We start from the raw sequence: 20,781 nt of genomic DNA on the forward strand, positions 1-20,781 counted from the left end.
TAGTATCAAAACTTATATAACACAGAGATTTGATAATTTTTTAATTGTTGAATACTTTTTTTTTGCTAATTTTTATGTGATTAAGATTTAATTAATTTCGTATATAAAATCTTAAATTGTTTTACGAACTTATTTGTTTATAATTTGGTAAAAGATAGATATTAGAATATTCAGTATATTTTGCTTCAGTTTAGGAAATGTTTGATGACCCGTCTTTAGATCCAATAAGCCCTATAATCTAGATATTAACCTGCAGTATACCGCAGGTAGGCTTATATTTTAGTTAAACTAAAAACCTTTATTGTAAAGATGATTTAAAAATATATGATATTATTTTATTTGATTTTAAATGTATAGTAAACTGTGAGTTGTATATGTTTTGTTGATATTATCTATATTGTTTAGTATTTAAGATTATACACTTGTAGTTTGATTGTTAATTTAAGAGTTTCACCTGTAGTATACCATCTTGTATTAATATCGATCTAAACCCGTCAATTTTATGATTTTCCAGCTTGTTAAAAATTGAATCACATCATACACATAAAAAATCTAATATGTTATTGTAGTATATAAGATTATAAATTTTCAATATAATATGTATGAAATTGAATATAAATATTTCAAATTGTGACCTGTTACTCAGTAGAAAGTTTTCTTAAATCTATTTTCACCCGTTATAATATTTTTTCATGTATTGAACAGTTTATATTCGTTTTTAAAAATTCAAATTATGGCATATGCGAAAAAACTCTAATTTTTTTTATAATGATGATATTATTTTTTCGCAAAAATAGAATCATATAAAGATGAGAAGTGAACTATAATAATTAATAAAAAATTAATATAATAATTTAGATATCAAATCTAATTTGTTAATTTTAATTGTTTACTTTTTTGGAAATTAATAATGTATTTCGTTTTTCTAATTAAATAAATTAATTAAAATTTAGATATCAAATCTTATATGTTGATTGGTTATTGTTTTTGGAAATTAAAAATGTATTTCGTTTTTTAATTAAATTTAATTAATTAAATTAGTATTTGACTTTTTAATCCTTAAACAGATAAATTAATTTACTCTTTAAAATTTTATTTCTAATGGCATACTTATGTAATTATTTACAAAAAGTAAGGTTACATTTAAATTGTATTTCCCAAATAATATAGTAGGATTATTTTTCTTTTTAATACATTGTTATAAACCTTAAAGTTAATCTTAAAATTAATCATTAATTGTCACAAATCAAAACTCGATCTTACAAATGATTCAAGTTAATTACTATTATACGGATCTGACCAAATTTGAATTCAACCATTCTTTTATGCTGAAGTACGATATGGATTTAAAGCTCTTAGACCTACCATGCATTTCTGTGTATCCATAAATTGTAGACATTTAAAGTCAATCTTATCAACATTTCCAAAAAATATTTGTAAAAGATCTCAAGAAACAAATGTAGATCTCTGAAGAAAATTCATTTCCAAAAAACATGATACTAAATTACAACAACAGTTGATGAGGATGTTTTTGGCGCTGGGGGGTCATAATCAAAAATCAAATCATAGGACTTTATGTCAAATAAACATAATAATCGCTAAAAATGAAATATATAGTAACAAAAAGTTATAGTTTTGGAAATAATATATTTAGTCAAGAGGATATTTTTGGGAATAATGTGAACAAGAGAGAAAGAAATATTTTTTTTAAAAAACATTAATTTCAACCGCGAGGCACAGTATCGCATATGGTAACTAGAAACCGACAAATAAAATCCTGTGCGTATGGGTCCCACATATATTATACGACGCCGTTTCAAAATCACACCATACGAAATACGACGTCGTTTGGAAACCACACCATATGAATACGACTCGTGAAAGTGCATCAAATCGCATCGCCTGTTTTTATAATTTCTCGTCTTGTACAAAATAAAAGACTCTCTCTCTCTTAAAATTTCTCTTTCGATTCTCTCGCATTTCAAAATTTCATTTCCTTATATAGACTCTTAAGGCCGGCGATTTCTGTGAGTCCATAGATTTTCGCTACTCCGCCGTCAGTTTTTCTCAACTCCGGAGGCTGTGTTTTTGCCACCGCTTTGATTCGCCGGTAAATTTCTCTAGCTCCATTTTTGAATACGCATTTGCAAGTTTGAACTGGTTTCGATAATCATTTGATCTCTATAATTTGAGAATTAGTCAGCCGGTGGAAAGTATATGAATCGGAAATGGAATCGCGAGGATTTTGTTTTGGAAATTAATTGAGATCTTCTCAGAGTTCTTGAGTGAGATCGTGTTTTTGTTGTTATTGTTAAATCGCTTGAAATTCGAATTGGAAATGTAGATCTATGCTATGTCTCGTTTTGTGCTGTTGAATTGGTCCCGTTTTGATCTTATTCAACAGTCTGTGAAGTTGACAAGTAGAGTTTTACTTCCCTATTGATGGCATTTTACTATTGTTCTTGTTTTTGAGATTCTTGTGTGTTTATCCCGAAATTGAGAAAATATTTGAGTGTACGAAGAGACTAAAGAGCTGATCTTAAGGCTAAAGTGTCTTATTATTTGAGTTTTGGTTTGTAATTGTATACACATGAATCTACAAAGCTTGAATCAGCCTTCTTTATATTTCTGTTTGTGGGTGGAGTTTCTTAGCTGATTCAAGCTTTGTGGAACTTAAAGATCTGTTTGCAATTTCTAAAGATCTATTGCTATGTGATGACCGATGAGCTTGAAACGGATTTAAGTTTCTCATTTTAGTCTTACTGTAACAGTTTCACGAAAACTCAGTATCCTTTGAGCTTTTATGGAAGTAAATTCGAGAACGTGTTAGATATGTAGAGTTGGTTATGATTCTGGTCTACATTGTTATAAGTTAGATTTCTTCCTGCAGTGTGCTTGACCTTGCACTGGTTAATTATTATATCCATGGTATTCTCTACCACGGTCTGTATTTAGTTTTGATGATGATTTTTTTTTCTCCTGTTTTTATGCAGGTAAGTTCACGTATGGCCAGTAATACTTTGAAAGAGATGAATAGTCTTCATGTAACTGAGAAGATAAGTGACTGTAAAGCTAGCTTGACCAAGCCATGTGTTGGTAAAATGAATGGAAAATCTGAAGATAGACCATTACCAAACTCTGCCTCCTTGGATTCCAGTGATTCTAAAGTTGTAGAAGCAGAGAAACCCGAGCCAGAGATAGCTATTGTGGAAGTTGAATATATTGAATCTGAAAACTTGGATAATGTAGACGATGCTGATGCAGTTCTGAAGGTATGTGCTTCTGTCTTGTGATTACATCAATTCCCATTAGTATCATAACTGTGATGAATTTGTTGTATCTGTCTATTTTAGAGATTTGGAACTACATTGTTTACGCCATTAAGAATCTGTTTGGTCTTATTGTTTCAGTCTGTTTTAGCTGGACTAGAGTCCAAGGACTGGATTTCACTCTGTGATGCTCTTAATAACGTTCGCCGACTTTCGATATTCCACAAGGAAGAAATGATGCATATGCTGTAAGCTTTGTTCTCTATGCTGATGTTTCTAAATAATTGTCTCTTAAAGTAGATTGGAAAATGCAAGTCTCACCATATCCCATTAACAGTGAAAAAGTGATACCACTTGTCGTGAAATCACTGAAAAATCCAAGAAGTGCGGTGTGTAAAACGGCATGCATGACATCTGCAGATATCTTCAGTGCATATAATAATCATATAACAGATCTGTTGGAGCCTCTGGTAACTTTTCTATCTTTGCTATATTCTTTCACTGTTTACTGCGAACTTTACTTGTTCTTACAGCTTTTCATACACTTTATGCTTTCAGCTTACTCAACTACTCCTCAAGTCTTCCCAAGACAAACGGTTTGTTTGCGAGGCAGCAGAGAAAGCTTTAACAGCAATGACCAAATATGTTTCCCCAACCTTGCTGTTACCAAAGCTGCAACCTTGTCTCAAAAACAGGAATCCTCGGATCCGTGCCAAAGCATCATTATGCTTTTCTCGAAGTGTTCCTCGACTGGTAATACAAGTTCAACTTCATATATATCTCTCACAAAGGCATCGCATGTCATGTAAAAATTTCAACAATACCTTGCGTTATAATACATATTCCAGGGCGTTGAAGGGATTAAAGAATATGGAATCGACAAATTAGTTCAAGCAGCCGCATCTCAGCTTAGCGATCAGCTCCCTGAATCCCGTGAGGCTGCACGGACTGTCCTACTAGAACTTCAGAGCGTATATGAAAAAGCTCATCCTCTCATCAACCCTGAGACATCATCACCAGAAGAACAGCAAATCCCGGAGGTAGAGCCAATTACTTGGGAAACTTTCTGCAAGTCAAAACTGTCGGCTCTTAGCGCACAAGCCGTGCTTCGTGTCACCAATGTTGTCACTGTTACTGCTCGGGAGGGTTTGGTTACTACAGGTTCATCATCTTCATCCCAGTTATAAACATTTTCTACTACAAATTTTTTAAAAACCGTTTGCTACGAGTCATACGGTTTACATGGTATTCTCCGGCATGGCGGCATGATCTACCAAATTGGCAAATTATGGACCGATAAAAAGAGTGAACGTTCGTGTATGAAAAATCTTGGCTTCTTTCTGGGTTATTTTCTTTTTGTGGATTCTCATCTGTCTTCACTACCAGTACTTGTTTCTTTTTCTTATGTGTATATATTCTATACCAAGATTTGGTAAGATAGTCATGAGTCTTTTGGTTATATGCAAAATTGGTCGGATTCTTTGAAGATTCAGTGATCATTAAATAGATAGCCAGTCTATGCTTCTTCCTCGTTGAAGTTTCTCTAGATTAAGCTTTGACTCATAGTAAAAGATTCTTTAATTTAGTCGATTTTTTTTAGAATCAGAATCACGTCCGAGGCTTGGCTTATTGGTCAGATATTGAACCCAAAACTGAAAGTGATTTTTATTAGATTAAGAATTATAGAAAAGTATCTGAGTTCTGTCTGAACTAATACATCATAGTCTAGATAAATAATCTTCACCTCTACCATCGAAGACAAGTGGGATAAAACTCTCGCCTAAAAACAAGCAATGCCATAAGGCCCATAACCCTTATTTTGATTAATCTGTGAGGTGAAACAATAGCAGCAACTACATATGTATCATTTAGCTCTGTGAGAGCTCGCGGCTTCGTTTAGCTGCAGCAACAACTGCATTCATAAGTGTTGCCCGGAAAGAGCCTTTCTCTAGTTCATGAACTCCGGCTATTGTAGTGCCGCCAGGTGAGGTAACATCATCTTTCAACACACCTGGATGCTTCCCAGTTTTGCTAACCATCGTTGCAGCTCCAAGAACCTGTAATAGGAAACAAAAAACCTCAAAGCTTAGGGTTCTCTTTCTAGTTTCGGTATTCAATACCATAATAAAGCAGATTAAAGAAGCGATGTAGATGTTCACTGACGGTCTGTGAAGCTAAACTCAATGCAAGCTCTCGGGGTAAACCAGCAGCTACTCCTCCATCGGCTAAAGCTTCAATTGCTAAAAATATGTATGCTGGTCCACTTCCACTGTAAAAAGTTTGAAATTTTCTTGATTAGTGACTTGAACAACTCAAGCATTTCAGCAGCTACAGTGTTTTCCTGTACCTGAGACCAGTGACAGCATCAAACATTTTCTCATCAGCTTTCAATATCTTCCCCACCGCGCCAAACAACATAGCAACAATTGCTCCATCCTCTTCCGTTGCTCCTGTGCCAAGGCTCATAACTATATACACACAACATAATTGGCAAATGTAAGCATTTGACAGCTTCAGAGAGAAACAGAAATCACAAACAAAATTCAGAAATATCACAAATGCGAACACTCTGATAAACTATACCTGAAGCTGCCTCACCAACAGCGGCAGGTGTATTAGGCATCACCCTTATGAATCGATCTTGACCAGACCATTCCTAAAAACAAAAAGGAGAGACCTTTATGTTTTTTAACCAAATTGAGCTCTAGAAACTCACAATGCAACACCATGGATAGTGACAACTTAAATGGCAAATGTATAGGAGTATAAATGATGCAAAACCTGTAAATCATTCAACTTGATTCCAGCTGCAACAGAAACCAGAATCTTATTCTTTGAAAGCTTCGACTTTAATTCTGTGACAGCCTTCTTAACTACATCATATGAAAGGTACAACTTTAAGTCAACACAAAATTACATTGATGAATCAATCATATAATCAATGGATAGGTAAGAAATATATATACCAACTTGAGGTTTCACAGAGAATATGACAACATCGCTTTCTTTAACAACCTGTCATTTTTTTGAAGATCGTCAATCTCAATTTAGTTCATCACCACAACAACAACAACAAGACATTGAAAAAGAACTTACTTCTTCGCTAGTGGAGAAGACATTGACGCCAAAGGATTCGAAGACATCACGGCGATTGAGATTTGAGTGAACGGCGGTGCATATACGATTAGGAGGAAGCACACCGGAAGCAACCACACCTCTAGCTATACTCTCCGCCATTTTACCAGCTCCGATGAATCCTACCTTGAAACTCTCCGCCGGAATCGGAAGAATCTCCATCGGGAAAATTTAACGGGCCGGCTGGCGAGATACTTCGGACGGGTGAGCTGACGAGCTGCTTGAGACGGGCGAGCTGATGAGCTACTTGAGACGGACCGGCTGACGAGATGCTTCAGACGGGTGATCTGACGAGCTGCTTGAGACGGGCCGGCTGGCGAGATACTTCAGACGGGTGAGCTGACGAGCTGCTCTTTGTCTCTAAGTGTCCTCGCGGCCTCCCCCTTTGACAAGACATGCTATTCCGTATTTATAGCCTTCTGCGCGTGTAGGGCATTCATCGAGGGATTTGACGAAACTACCCTTCGCCTTAATACTCCTTGGTTTGGAACTTATTTTGGGCTTTTGACTTGGGTTTGGGCATTGGGCCAAGTAGGCCCAATCCGACCCCTAACAGTTGCCCCCCAATCCTGATGCATCGTTGATGACGTGGATCAGGATTTCAGGTGCACGAAACTCAATCGAAGGAAGTGAAAAGTCGCGCATGGGGAAGACGCAATGTTTGGTTTGTCTTTCATGATTCTCAAGGTTCGAGGATCGAAACGTCGCGTGGCTATCAAAGTATAGGCTGCTATTACGGCAATGTGCTGTCTCGGTGATAGTCAAGCGAGACGACAAGGAAGGTTAAAAGGGTCGCCTCGGCTGTTGCGTGACCGTCGCATTTCTGAAGAGCCTCCTGGATCAAAGTGGTCGTCTGGTGTTCGAGTTGGGATGTTCGAGTCATTCGAAAGTGGTTCTTTGAGGGGGAGAGGGAAGAGACGAGGGTCGTTAATCGTGATGAACAACGAGCTAGCGTTCCGAACTCGTCCGATGCGTTTTGCGTGCCAATGATCATTATTGGAGTTATCGTTTCGTTTGAAGGAGGCGTTCCTTTTGCTTTGAACTCTGGTGATGTTAAGCAAAGCACGTGTTGTGAGCTGGCGAGCTGGCAATGTGAAGTCAGGGATGTTAAGCAAAGCACGTGTTGTGAGCTGGCGAGCTGGCAATGTGAAGTCAGGGATGTTAAGCAAAGCACGTGTGTTGTGAGCTGGCGAGCTGGCAATGCAAATGGACGTTAACGGCGATCGTTATTAACGTGGTTAACGTTTACTTTCTTTACCTTTTTGTATAAGAGCAACATGTTATGCTCATGCTTTCATTATCGAATAATCTGGTTGTAATCTCTCTCTAGAGACTTCTAGATTTCCCTCATCGTTTTACCGGAGCTCTCGTCGAGTCTCTTGTAGGTGAGAAGTTGATATCGCGTCTCTTTACGAACGTTGTATCAAGTGTGTTAATCGGAGTACTTTGTTTTCATCTCTCTGTTCTATTGATTTCAAACTCTGTCTATTCATTTCTGGTTTACGTTAACACTGGTATCAGAGCCAAGCGTTTCCTCGGAATCAATGGCAGAAACTCGTTCGCAGATGTTTTATCGGGAGGTTTCAGCTATTCACGAAACTATGTATCCGTCATTGAAAGTGGTTTGTGGTCACAAATCTGATGTGCGTTCCGGCAAAGCGGCGACGACGAATCAGCAATTTGGTGTTCAATCCTCACCGTGCATCGGAGAATCAATGTTGGATACGAGAGCTTACAACATTGGAAGATCCTCACAGCTGATATCTACAGCTCCGATCGTCACTCCTGACACCAGCAAAGAGAGAGTCGGTATGTCGAACAAATATTTTCCATTGGAAGAGAGATCTGATTTTGCGAGACTTGAGCATCTCAGATTTAATGGTGATAGAATTACAGAATGGTTGTTCCAGATTGAACAATTTTTCTTAATTGATCGTACTCCGGAGGAATTGAAAGTTGGTTTCGCTTCACTCCATTTCGATGACACTGCTGCGACTTTGCACCAATCAATTGTACAATCGATGTGGTGGAAGCATGTTAGGCATGATTGGTGGAGTTACAAACTGTTGTTGCAAGTGAGATATGATGAGCATGTTAATGACTCGATTGCAAAACTGACACAGTTGCAGGAGACTGAAGGAATAGAGGAGTATCATGCTCGATTTGAGTTGATTAGCACTAGATTGAACTTCGCTGAAGATTACTTGGTTAGTGTTTACTTGGCAGGTTTGAGAACTGATACTCAACTGAATGTTAGGATGTTTGGACCTCAGACAATTCAACAATGTTTAATGTTGGGAAGATTATATGAGATGGCTCACCCAAAGAGTGTGCTTATCAGAAAAGAGAGTGATGATTATCAGAAAGAAGCTCAACATGTTTCAAGTAATGCTGCAGGAACTTCTATGATTAATGATGGTAATTGCATGATAGGTAATGATGGAGATCGATTCCTTAGTGGTTCAGACTTGGTAGAGAATGCGGTTGCGACGGTGAAGAAATATTTGGTTGAAATTGATGATGCTGTGTCTAGTGATGATGATCAAAATTCGGATGCTGGGGACGTATTTGGATTCAACATAGAAGAGTGTGAAACAGATTCATGGATTGAACATAAGCCGTTGATTCAAGATCAAGCCGCGTTTCACTCCATAGACATAGAAGGTGTCTCACAACTTCAGAAGGTTCGTTCAAACCTTAAGGATTTTGATAAAGTTGATGCAACAATGAATCAAATGCTGTCATCAATTGGATTTGTTGTTGATGAATTACACTCTAGTTGTGGAAGTGCTACCGTCCATGTCCAGAAGAAGCCTAGTAAGTCTCTCAAATCCTGGAAGTTCAAATTTAAAACCAGCTCACAAGACCAAGGGGATCATGAATCACTTCCAATAGGGTTACATATCAGATTCAAGTCCTGGAAATTTAAGTTCGTGAATAGAAATTTACAAATGATGAGAGAACATGGATATACAACACACTTTCAGCTAATGTCTGATAAGAGAGAACATCAAGAGATGTTCATTGTGGCCAGGATTGTTGATGTGAGATGTTTGCTTAGCATGATACTTGGGATAACAGAGAGTGATGCAGGTCATGGAGAACAATTTGTGTATGATCGGATTACAATGGTAAAGAGGCTGCTGTTGCAAACCAGTTTAGTCATTCAAGAAGTGATGAGAAACAAAAAGATCAAGTTTACCAAACGGTGGTGGTTCAAGTATAAATTTGGGGAAGAGGGTTTCACGAGACTGAATTCTTTCAATTTGCGTATGACTTATCATTTTGCGGTTTGGCATTGTTGGAAGAGCAAGACCATGGTGCATGTTGAAATGAGTGGTGATCACTGGTCTTGGATGGTCTTAGTCATGAAATCTACAACATCTAGCTTTTTGTCACTTCTCTATGATCGAAGAATGGGAGATCCAAGCAGACATGAAACGGGTCGGGAGATTGTGTCACTTCAGGGTCAAATTCACACTGGTTCTCCTATGATTCAGTGCATAAAGATGAGCTTCAGCATTCTCCTTCTTCAGGGTCTGTTTCAGAGTTTGACAATGAAGATGCTCACATATATGCACTTGTTTGGTAGCAAAAGTTGTGTTTCAACTTTGGGAGTGAGGAAATTAGGCAAAGATTGGTGGTTTAAATACAAGACAGATGCAAGGGCTACAGATTTACTGACAAATCCGTAGAAAGAGTAACTACGAATTAGACAACAGAGGATGATGAAGTTGTCACAAGCTTGGCGATTCAAGGTTTAGGACTTGGTAAAAGGAAAGCTATGATTCATGTTGATTTATGTGGAAGAGGCTACATGGAGTTACTCTATAAACTGGCAAAGATGTTTCCATGAACCTTGAGGTCAAGGTTCTCTGAAGAGGGGAGATTTGTTATAGGAAAACTGAAGTCAAGCTATAGCGTTCAGGGGTCAAGCTGGCGAGCTGGAAATATGAAGTCAGGGATGTTAAGCAAAGCACGTGTTGTGAGATCAAAGGTATAGCTTGACTTTGTAGCGGAACCTCCAACTCCACCTCTTTCCCCTTTCCGTCACCCTCCTGCGACCTTGTAGTCACCATGTTTTCCGAGGAACTACAGAGCTCTGATACCTTTGATACAGAGAACTTTCAGGCGACCTCGATCCCATTATCGCTAAAGGTTGTGATTCTTCATTGAGTATCTTGGAATTTAAGAATTCAAAAAAATATGACCCTCTCATATAAAATGGTGTGTGTGGGTCTGTTGTGTAATGAAAACATCTACGTTTCATCTTCCTTTTGTTAAACTTTGTTTTGTATTCAAATGATTTGCAGACGGTTTAAGCTCTGTTTTAAGCTATTATCTCGGCCTACTTGCATTTCTTCACTTTCTCAGTGAAAGAATGATTAATTTTTTTCATTAGAGTGCACAATTGTTAATTAATATTTTCTTGTTATAGAAGCAAATTACAAAAAAGCTATCTGACAGATTCCAATGTGATCAGTTCAGTCCAAGCTGTGCTAGTGAAGTCATATTCTTGATTCAAGTAAGAGTTGTGGCTCGAAAACCAACCATTTGCAGATAAGCTTTCTCCGAGTGAGTGAGTTGAATGATCCAGTTACCCGCCCCCAAGTTATCAATCTTCCATGAATCTCTGTTTGCATCTCCTTCTAGTCATCTGAGCCCATCTCGCAAAGATCTCTGCTGCAGCAAACTTACCTGAGAACTTAGCTCTCTGTGCCAATTCCTCAAATATCTCCGGTTGTCCCCCTCTGTGGAAATCAGCTGCAAACTTGTTATAATCAATCAAAGGGGTTTTCATTCCTTTGTCAAGCATCTCCTCCAAGTATCTGCATGCCTCTCTCGACTTCCCTTCACTTATAAGCCCTCTGATCAAAACCGTGTAGGAGTTATCGTCAGGACAAATCCCTTTCTTGATCATCTCGTCCCAAACTGCTCTCCCCATCTCATAGTTTCTCGCCACGAAGTAAGATTTCATTATCATGTTGAACGTGTGTATCGATGGCTCAATTTCGTTCTGGATCATCTTGTTGTAGATCCTTGTGCCATGTTCCGGCATTTTCTGGTTCGCCATCAGTTTGATCAACGCATTATACGTTTTGCCATCCGGAGGGTGTCCCTTTTCTTGCATCTCCTTGAGCAGTTCGTAAACAGTATCCAGCTTCTTCTGAGTCCCAAACCCCGTGATCAGACACGTGTAAACCGCAGCATCAGGTTGCAACCCGGAATCAACCATGTCATCAAAGTACTCAATGGCAGTTTCCATGCTCGACTGTTTGCAGAAGTCCCGGATCATGATGGTATAGCTACGGACATTAGGGCAAGGTCCCTTGGATTTCATAACATGGAACAATTTGATCGCATCTGATTTTTTCATACTCCTCAACAACCCTTCAAGCATTACGTTGTGAGCTACAATGTCAGGTTTCAATCCGTGATCAATCATATCATTCCAGATTCTAGCTGCTTCTATCAAGTTCCTCACCCTGCACCAACCATTGAGTAGAACAGTGTAAGTCATCATATTAGGTGTAAACCTCTCCTTCAGCTTATCAAACAGAACCTGAGCTTCTTTTCCAAGCTTAGCCCTGCCAAGACTATCAAGCAAGCAATTAATGGTTTCAACACCAATCTTAAACTTGTACTTCTTCATCAACTCAAAGATACCAACAGCTTTCTTCCTCTCTTTCGCAGCAGCGAAAGCTTTCATCGCGATAGTGAATGTCTCCATCGTCAATAGACCTTTCGTACCCATCTCTTCGAGTACCGAAACCATCGTCTCGAACTGTCTAGTCTTTGCTAAAATACTCATCATGGAGTTATATGTTCTTGAGTCATGAGCAAATCCTTGTCTCTCTGCAGCCCAACAGAAGAACCTAAATGCAGGCTTCCTAGCATGTCGAAAACGTTCTAAAACCTCAACGATGAGATCATGTGATAAATCTAGTTTCATTTCATCAAGAACAGCTTCCATATTTCTATCTAACGCAAACAATTCATCAATCACTTTGCAGACTCTCTCTACTTCTTCCGGATTAGTACTTGATTCAACACAACTGACCCCAGTTTCTTCATCATTATCGCATTCAGATTCAACTTCTTCATCACATCCATCACTAACATTAGAACTACCACTAGAGAAACCTCTACACCCAAGACTCGCATCAAGCAGTTGTACAGAGTGTGGCAATGGAATTTGACGGTAAGGATGATAAGTAGAAGAATGAATCATACGAGAGAAGAGAGCACCGGAAAATCGTACTTCCTCTTCTCCTCTCCCGCCGATTACGCGGCTTTGACTGGAAATGAATTCATCGGCATCGAATGAAGAAGAGCAAATGAGGAATCTTCTTAATGAAGTCTGAGTGGAGCTTCTTCTCCTAGAGAGATAGAGCCATGGAGCAGCAGCCATGGAAGCTCGACGGCGATTAGCAATGGCGAAGTCGGTGAAAAGCCACTGATTTACGGCGGAGAGCTCTTCACGTATTTGGGCCTTTGTTTGATTAGAAGCTTTGAGTGATAATAATTTTGACCCATTAAAGGCCCATTGATCTGGTCACATATAACCATTGGGTCCACCAGGAGCATTAAAGCTCAAACGCATATAAACGAGCTGGCGAGCTGGCAATATGAAGTCGGATGTTAGGCAAAGTACTTGTGAGCTGGCGAGCTGGGGAGCTGGCAATGCAAATGGACGTTAACGGCGATCGTTATTAACGTGGTTAACGTTTACTTTCTTTACCTTTTTGTATAAGAGCAACATGTTATGCTCATGCTTTCATCATCGAATAATCTGTAATCTTCAGAATTCTCTAGAACCTTTGTAAGTGCTAGATTTCTCTCACATCGAGAGCTAGCTGAATCATTTGGTGTTTTATGAACATCGATTGATTGTTTGGTTTCGAATGATAATTGGAGATTTGGATTGTTCTTGTGAATCGCAGGTTTCCCTGTAACACACTCGTCTGGATGAGGTCGAACAAACGATTAGGGCATTGGACATTCGTTCGGAGGATTGGGAGAAAGCTGGTCTGCAACTAGTGTGGCCCATTACTTCCATTCTTCATGAGATTACCCTCTTTTAAATGGAAGTTTTCCCTTCACACGACCTCAGGTTCCGCTTATGGCGATCTCGATTGTCGACCTAAATCTTCTGGCGAGCTCATGACTTAGTTCAATCGAATTCTCGATTTTATTCACGTTATCCTCGGGAAATCATTTTCCGCCGCTTGCAAGAAGAATCAAAGGTAGCTCTCGCTCTCTCCTCTGCGAATTATTTTGTACTCTCGATTCTTTATCGATTTTTCCGGCAATGGGTAAGGTTGTTCTTGTCTCTCCGTCCTCTTCTTCCTCCGAGAGCGAAGCGTCATTAGTTCGCCGAAACTCTCGGTTAACCGGGAATCCAAGTGACGAAGCTCAGTCTAGTCGATCTAACCGGATCGAGATCCCGACGTTGCTTGATGAGCCCGATCGGGAAGGTTCCGGTGGACATCTCGCTGCTCCTGAAGATCCGGCGGATTTCTTGGCTCAGTTCGACCCGCTCATCGACCTGGAGGATGCTTATAACACGCAGCCACAGTATACAGAGGCCGAAGTTAATGCGAATTACTTCATGAGGATCATGTCGAATTTGACGTCGACTCAGTGGTTAGCTGGAACACCGAGATCGCCGCGAAAAAGACCCTTTCAACAACTGAGTCAGTCGCGGAAGTATTTGCCTTGTGTGGCTCCGGAGATCGCCCGCTCACTTACATGATTCCCGGAGAAAATGAGCGTCCGTGGAATCCCCCTCGAGGGTACGTCTGCATGTATGAAGCCTACTTCAGACAATGTCACCTCTGGTTTCCCATTCCGTCTCTGATCATCTCCTTTCTGAATCGTCGTCGTATGGCGTTCTCCCAGCTTACTCCGGCGGCGATCTGTAGTTTTGTTGCCGCTCTGACCTTCGGTGCTGAAGAAGGTTACCTGGTAAACGTCCGTTGTTTCGAAGAAATGACGACGTTGAAAGCTATAAGGTCGCCCGGCTATTGGCTGGTGAACAACCGCCCAAAGCATAACTTTCTTCCCGGGGAGGAAAAGGATGTGGACGGAGTTTCCTGGTAGATTTCTTTTAAATAGATAGGGTAAAGATATGTCGATCCCAACTAGATTCTCATAGCTTTTTCTTTTGTTGCAGATCGATACAGGCCTAGTCCGGATTTTCATTGCTGATGGGGACTTCATTCCCAGGACGCCTTCTCTATTCTACCTTGGGCCGGCTGCTACTGATGCTGATACCACGGAGTGTCAGAACTTCGTCAACCAAGGATTGCTTTGGTTTGTGTTTTCGATATCGGGATGTTTTTTAAGTATTTCGTTGCTTGGATTTCTCAGGTCGGATTTCTGCATCAGGATCAATGCCGCGAGCTGCAGTACTTTCGAACCAAGAAACGAAGAGTGGACTTTTGTCTCGAGGAGCTCGAAACTCTGATTGCTAAGCTGAAGAAGAAAAGAAGAAGGGTCGTCACTCGTCTGGATGAGGTCGAACAAACGATTAGGGCATTGGACATTCGTTCGGAGGATTGGGAGAAAGCTGGTCTGCAACTAGTGTGGCCCATGCAAGATCGCCTTCTTCTGGATAATCGCAGTTTCTGACAGGGCGATCTAACGTTCGAATAAACGCCCTTGTGATAGCTGGCGACCTTGTTTAACTCTAATTTATTCTGGAATAAATGTCTTTGTAATAGCTCCCGATCTCGTTTGGTCGTTGATTAATACAATGCGATTTTATTAAATTGGCTTATTTCCTCCGCGACCACTGAGGTCGGCTTTTGAGTTCTTTTCGAACGCAATTTTTTCTAATTGGATTAGATGTTAGGTGCGAGACTGAGCCCGGCTTTTGAGAGAATATTCAGCGTGTGCTGGACGCGAGACGTCTCTCGGCTTATGTCCAGCAGGCTTATGTATGATTTAAAGAGGGAGTTCTGGGCTCTGTTTCCAAAATAAGTGAGGCGGGCTCAGCATATTATTTGGGGGGCGAGATGCTGGGCTCGGCTTACTCCCCGTAGAGCATCTGTTCGGCAGATCGCGAAACGGTTCGGCTTATGTTTCTGTCCGAACCAGAGCTTATGTTTCTGGACGCAAAGGCGAGCTCGAGTGTGGGAAGAAAAGGCGAACTCGAGTGTGGGAAGCAAAGGCGAACTCGAGTGTGGGAAGCATAGGCGAGCTCGAGTGTGGGAAGCAAAGGCGATCTCGAGTGTGGGAAGCAAAGGCGATCTCGAGTGTGGGAAGCAAGGAACAAGTATGAAAGTGGCTAAGAGTAAGAAGTGAAGAAGTGTTGTGAAACCTCTAATTGTTCTAGAGGGTTTCACTTTCCTTTTATTGTTGCGTTGTCGTTTTGATTAAACTCGAGTGTATTTAATGGAGCCCAACCTTTAGGGTTTTCCTTATCTTATGAAAAATCACATTAATCATCTTAACCTAAGTTTCTTCTGCCTCTCATCTCTTCTCTTCTCACCTAACTCTATTTCTGTTCGTTGTTAGGCTTCGTGCTTAACATTTGGTGCTTTCATTGAGAGGAAAAAGAAACGATGGCTCCTCAAACCAGCGGCGCCGTCGCAGACCAAACCTCAACCTCAGAACTCGAGTCACAAACCCCAGATCTGTACCTCCAAACGACCGCTCTTGAGATTCGAATGGAGAAGATAGACAAGGACATGGAATGGTTTAAGGCAGCTATGGGAAACCTCTTGCGTGGCCAGGTTTTCGGTGAAGACCGTGAACGGACTCCGGCTTGCTTTGCAAGTCCGATTTCAGTTTCAGGTGGCATACAACAAACTCCTGGTACACCTGATACTGTTGCAGACAAGAACCCTCGTCCAGGGTCTCTTCCGTTGGCCAATCCGGAGCCTAACCAAAGACCTGCTGAAGGGTTACTACCCACGCCACCAGCGCAGCAACGCTTGGAGTTCGTGGGTCTGACTACTGAGACACAGTTCAAACCCATAGATCTCCCGGAATATGAAGGTACGAATCCTGATGAAACATAGAGTCCCAGAAACACAGAAACTTGAGCAAGCTATCACTGCTTTGACTGGTACTGCCATTAACTGGTGGCAAATAGCTCAGTATCCTGAAAAGATCTCAACTTGGAAGGATTTTCGTGACAAGTTCAAGGTCCGTTTCAAACCAGCCCGAGGAGCGGCCACCATTGATCAACTGTTCACAATTTTCCAGAGAGGAAGTGTTGAAGAGTACCGTAATCGATTTGAAGAGATAGCAGTGGAGCTTCCTCATGTGACAGACGATGTGCTTGAGTCAGCTTTTCTGAATGGGTTGAATGGGACCCTTTTTTTTTTTTTTTTTTTTTTTTGGTAAGAATAATGACGAATTGAATTACGATGAAAACGAAAATTTTACTTATCTCAGCGCAAGAGTTTGTGGTACGATCGAGTTTTAAGGGTCGAGTTCGTTGATACAATTATCGAAAAGACGATGCTCGATGTCTGCCCTAGTTCTTGTCAGTTCGTTCGTCCGACGTGACGTTGTGCTAAGCGGCATCGTTTTTTTCGTTTGTGGGATGGCGTTGGGACGAGATCTCCGATGTTTTGAGTGACGACGTGAATTTCGCTGTTGTGGAGAGTTTGGCTTTTCTTCAGTTCGCCTAGCTCCAGCAGGTGCTGTTACTTTTAGTTTGCATGATGGCGCGAATGGCGTTTGGTTGGTTGCGTCGTTGTGTACGTCCAGAGCCGTCTGGTTCTTTCGTCTAGCTTCTCGTAGCATGCCGACATGATGTGTCTTGTTAGTCGTTTTGGTGTGATCATTGCTTTGCGGTATTCGCGAAACATTGGCGTCAGTGTCGGATCGTCGATATCCCTTATGGCGCGTCCGACCTCATGGACCCTGGAGATGGCTCAATTGATTTGGGAGTGAAGGTCTTGCACTTGGTATCTCGTTTATAGCGGTCTGAGGAATTGCCGAGCTGAGTTGGTTTACGACAACCTGAATTTCTTCGCGTAGGTCGGGTATGCGAATAACGACTCATGTGCATGCGGCTGATTTTATCTTGTATGTGCTCTTGGGCGGCGGTTAATAATCGCGTTGCGCTGCTTTAAATGATCGATGATGGTGTTGAGTAGTTCTTCGCCGCGTTGGTTGCTTTTAGCCGTATCGTCCAGGCGATGAAATCGGCTAGGTGAAGTTTCTCCTTGGTCTTTTTGCAACGCTAGGTATTCAGGCGTGGGCGATAACGAGGTCGGTACAATAGATGACGCCGAGTATTATTTTTCCTTTATTTGAATCGTCTTCCCGTGCGCTGACGTTATCGTCCGAGCTGCCGAGCTGGTAGTGTCATCGTCGAGGTTTTCTAAGTGACGTTCGCCTGATGACTTCTCCTCTTGGTCTTGGTTAGGCGCGAGTGATAACGAGGTCGGTATGTTTAATGAGGTTATGGGATGTTCCTCTTTGATCGGCGGCACTTCCTCGTTGGTCAGTGTTATTGTCCTGACTGCCGGGCTGGAAGTGTCATCGCCTAGGATGATGGGGTCGATAGTTCCTTGAAGTCCTTTTCTTGTCGGAGAACATGCTGCGATATCGAATGAAGAGGTCGAGTGACTGGCTCTCCCGGGGATCGACGTTGTCGTTTTACTTCCAGAGCCTGACGAGTCGGTATCGAATGCTCCATGTAGTCTGTTTGTTGTCACTTTGCTTCGTCGCGGGGTCGTGTTAACGTAAACCAGAAATGAATAAACAGAGTTTGAAATCAATAGAACAGAGAGATGAAAACAAAGTACTCCGATTAACACACTTGATACAACGTTCGTTAAGAGACGCGATATCAACTTCTCACCTACAAGAGACTCGACGAGAGCTCCGGTAAAACGATGAGGGAAATCTAGAAGTCTCTAGAGAGAGATGACAACCAGATTATTCGATAATGAAAGCATGAGCATAACATGTTGCTCTTATACAAAAAGGTAAAGAAAGTAAACGTTAACCACGTTAATAACGATCGCCGTTAACGTCCATTTGCATTGCCAGCTCGCCAGCTCAAAACACGTGCTTTGCTTAACATCCCTGAGTTCACATTGCCATCTCGCCAGCTCACAACACACACGTGCTTTGCTTAACATCCCTGGCCAAACAACTTAGCAACAATTGCTCCATCCTCTTCCGTTGCTCCTGTGCCAAGGCTCATAACTATATACACACAACATAATTGGCAAATGTAAGCATTTGACAGCTTCAGAGAGAAACAGAAATCACAAACAACATAATTGGCAAATGTAAGCATTTGACAACACGTGCTTTGCTTAACATCCCTGACTTCACATTTCCAGCTCGCCAGCTCACAACACGTGCTTTGCTTAACATCCCTGACTTCACATTGCCAGCTCGCCAGCTCACAACACACGTGCTTTGCTTAACATCCCTGACTTCACATGTGTGAGCTTGACCTTCTAGAACGCTATATCAGGTCGTAGTTTTGAGAGATATCTTCGAGCTATCCCCCTACCTGGCGCGCCAACTGTTGATGCACGAATCACACAAGTACGAAAATGGGATCTCTAGGGAAGGAAGAAAAATCTTTCTATTAATACGAGCCCGCGACTTAGGCGAATTGGACGGATTACAAAGGATGATTTCTTCAACGAGCACAGATGGAGTAAGAACGAGCTGATTGTAGATAAAAGGCGAACTTGAGGCCGGAAGACGATCTTGATGTCCGAGGAAGAATAGAGTTTATTCGTTTTATAGCTGAACCTTGTAAAAGGCTGCCTACGTACCCTTAGAAAGGGATCAAGCCACACGTAGTTCATATCGCGATAAACGAACTAGGCCATTACTGGAGGAAGGTCGTATGTCGAGTTAGGCAGTTTTAGGGATGATCCGGCGGATAAGTGACGAGTTGAATGGCTTCTCGAGACGTGCGAGTAGGTTAGTTACTTTGGGCGGGCAAGTCGGCGAGACACTTCGGACGGACGAGTAAACGAGCTACTCAAGATAGATGGGCAAACGAGGTACTTCGGACGGGTGAGCTGACGAGCTGCTTGAGACGGGCGAGATGATAAGCTACTTGAGACGGGCCGGCTGGCGAGATACTTCGGACGGGTGAGCTGACGAGCTGCTTGAGACGGGTGAGCTGATGAGCTACTTGAGACGGACCGGCTGACGAGATGCTTCAGACGGGTGAGCTGACGAGCTGCTTTAGACGGGCCGGCTGGCGAGATACTTCAGACGGGTGAGCTGACGAGCTGCTCTTTGTCTCTAAGTGTCCTCGCGGCCTCCCCCTTTGACAAGACATGCTATTCCGTATTTATAGCCTTCTGCGCGTGTAGGGCATTCATCGAGGGATTTGACGAAACTACCCTTCGCCTTAATACTCCTTGGTTTGGAACTTATTTTGGGCTTTTGACCCCTAACAGGAGGAGCTGTACTGGGAAAGGAAAACACTGAAGAAACGAGGTAACACACCACTTGAAGCCATGGAGGACGTAGGAACTGTGAGAGAAAGAAATAGAGAAGAGGAATTAGGAAAAAAACATGAAAGCGACAGAGTTTAAGAGACGTTGAGAACAAAGAAGAGAGATTCTTACCAAGAAGGGAGCTGTTCTGGTCCCAAAGGGTTCTCTTAGGAAGACCAAAGTCAAGAGTTTGAATTCTTAACAGGAATAAAGTGAGAGAGTGCAATGTAAGCAGAACACAATCAATGTGTGTTTCTTACATACGAACCTGTCTTCTCTGTCCTTTCTATTCGTATACCAAATGAGAAAGAAGCATTGCTTTTTGTCTTTTATTTTTCTTAGAAAGCCCAAGAGTTTTGGACTATTGGTAGCTTTGGAGTTAAAGTCACATGTAAAAACAGAGTCTCAAGCTCATTTTATTAAGTAACTCTAAATTTTCAATCTTACTAGTTAATATTCTCTTGCTTGCAAATATCAATTTGAATTGATGACCGATTAGTAAGTAGCTTCTTGATTGTTCAACATAACCATGTGAATGTCACTATTAGGGGAAGCAGTTAAACTAGAGTGAGTGAGCCAAAGACTTGAGAGAGATGGTGTTGTTTTGTTTCATCCTTAGTTTATTCACCATTTAATTTCCAAAACAACCCCACAATTTGTACTATAGTACACTCAATGATAGCAAAGAATGAGAAGATGAGTCAATGACACCAAAATATGCTTTCTTTAGACATTGTGTGGCAAAAACATTGAAAGCTATATCCAGTTCTGTACTCAATCTCTCTGCACTGTTTTGTCCTATCACTTTCTTTTATATCGAATTGAGAAAATATCTGTTTAATCCAGATTAAATAAAACCGATGCTATGCAATTAGTAAGTTAACTAATCATTGAGTTTGTTTTTAATTATGATCAGTGAGGTCGTTAGTTCAGGT

General features: G+C 41.2%; 3 protein-coding genes, 1 non-coding gene and 3 pseudogenes across 8 annotated transcripts; 3 read left to right on the forward strand and 4 right to left on the reverse strand.

The window, feature by feature from the left end:
- The first annotated feature begins 1,856 nt into the window (after window positions 1-1,856).
- Window positions 1,857-4,795, forward strand: AT5G14790 (ARM repeat superfamily protein). Its single transcript, NM_121483.3, has 6 exons — window positions 1,857-2,110; window positions 2,994-3,272; window positions 3,411-3,517; window positions 3,607-3,739; window positions 3,828-4,022; window positions 4,118-4,795. Exons 2-6 carry the CDS (start codon window positions 3,006-3,008, stop codon window positions 4,454-4,456), a joined length of 1,041 nt encoding a protein of 346 aa, NP_196983.1. The 5' UTR covers window positions 1,857-2,110; window positions 2,994-3,005; the 3' UTR covers window positions 4,457-4,795.
- A 112-nt stretch (window positions 4,796-4,907) lies between these two features.
- Window positions 4,908-6,944, reverse strand: P5CR (pyrroline-5- carboxylate (P5C) reductase). 2 transcript variants are annotated; one of them, NM_121484.5, is made up of 7 exons: window positions 6,366-6,944; window positions 6,236-6,284; window positions 6,051-6,142; window positions 5,853-5,925; window positions 5,617-5,737; window positions 5,433-5,538; window positions 4,908-5,326 (listed from the first exon to the last, which is right to left on the reverse strand). In NM_121484.5, the coding sequence occupies exons 1-7, from the start codon at window positions 6,564-6,566 to the stop codon at window positions 5,138-5,140; spliced, it is 831 nt and encodes a 276-aa protein (NP_196984.1). In that variant the 5' UTR covers window positions 6,567-6,944; the 3' UTR covers window positions 4,908-5,137. The 2 variants fall into 2 exon arrangements, with proteins under 2 accessions (NP_196984.1, NP_001078584.1); NM_001085115.1 differs by having other exon boundaries at window positions 4,910-5,326; window positions 5,429-5,538; window positions 6,366-6,787.
- A 1,004-nt stretch (window positions 6,945-7,948) lies between these two features.
- On the forward strand, window positions 7,949-10,099 carry AT5G14810 (annotated as a pseudogene; the record flags this gene model as incomplete). The annotated part of the gene is made up of 1 exon: window positions 7,949-10,099.
- Window positions 10,100-11,019: 920 nt separating this feature from the next.
- AT5G14820 (Pentatricopeptide repeat (PPR) superfamily protein) lies at window positions 11,020-13,101 on the reverse strand (the record flags this gene model as incomplete). Its single annotated transcript, NM_121486.2, has 1 exon — window positions 11,020-13,101. The coding sequence occupies exon 1, from the start codon at window positions 12,814-12,816 to the stop codon at window positions 11,020-11,022; it is 1,797 nt and encodes a 598-aa protein (NP_196986.1). The 5' UTR covers window positions 12,817-13,101.
- A 615-nt stretch (window positions 13,102-13,716) lies between these two features.
- AT5G14830 lies at window positions 13,717-17,050 on the forward strand (annotated as a pseudogene; the record flags this gene model as incomplete). The annotated part of the gene is made up of 10 exons: window positions 13,717-13,998; window positions 14,022-14,495; window positions 14,581-14,724; window positions 14,778-14,979; window positions 15,299-15,346; window positions 15,425-15,684; window positions 15,962-16,409; window positions 16,441-16,717; window positions 16,844-16,910; window positions 16,979-17,050.
- Window positions 17,051-17,276: 226 nt separating this feature from the next.
- Window positions 17,277-19,686, reverse strand: AT5G14840 (annotated as a pseudogene). Its single transcript has one exon.
- On the reverse strand, window positions 19,256-19,679 carry AT5G00395. The gene has a single exon (NR_144138.1). It is a non-coding gene; the product is annotated as an uncharacterized misc_RNA (transcript).
- Window positions 19,687-20,781: the final 1,095 nt, after the last annotated feature.

The sequence above is a fragment of the Arabidopsis thaliana genome, chromosome 5 (assembly GCF_000001735.4).
Source record: "Arabidopsis thaliana chromosome 5, partial sequence".
Taxonomy (NCBI): domain Eukaryota; kingdom Viridiplantae; phylum Streptophyta; class Magnoliopsida; order Brassicales; family Brassicaceae; genus Arabidopsis; species Arabidopsis thaliana.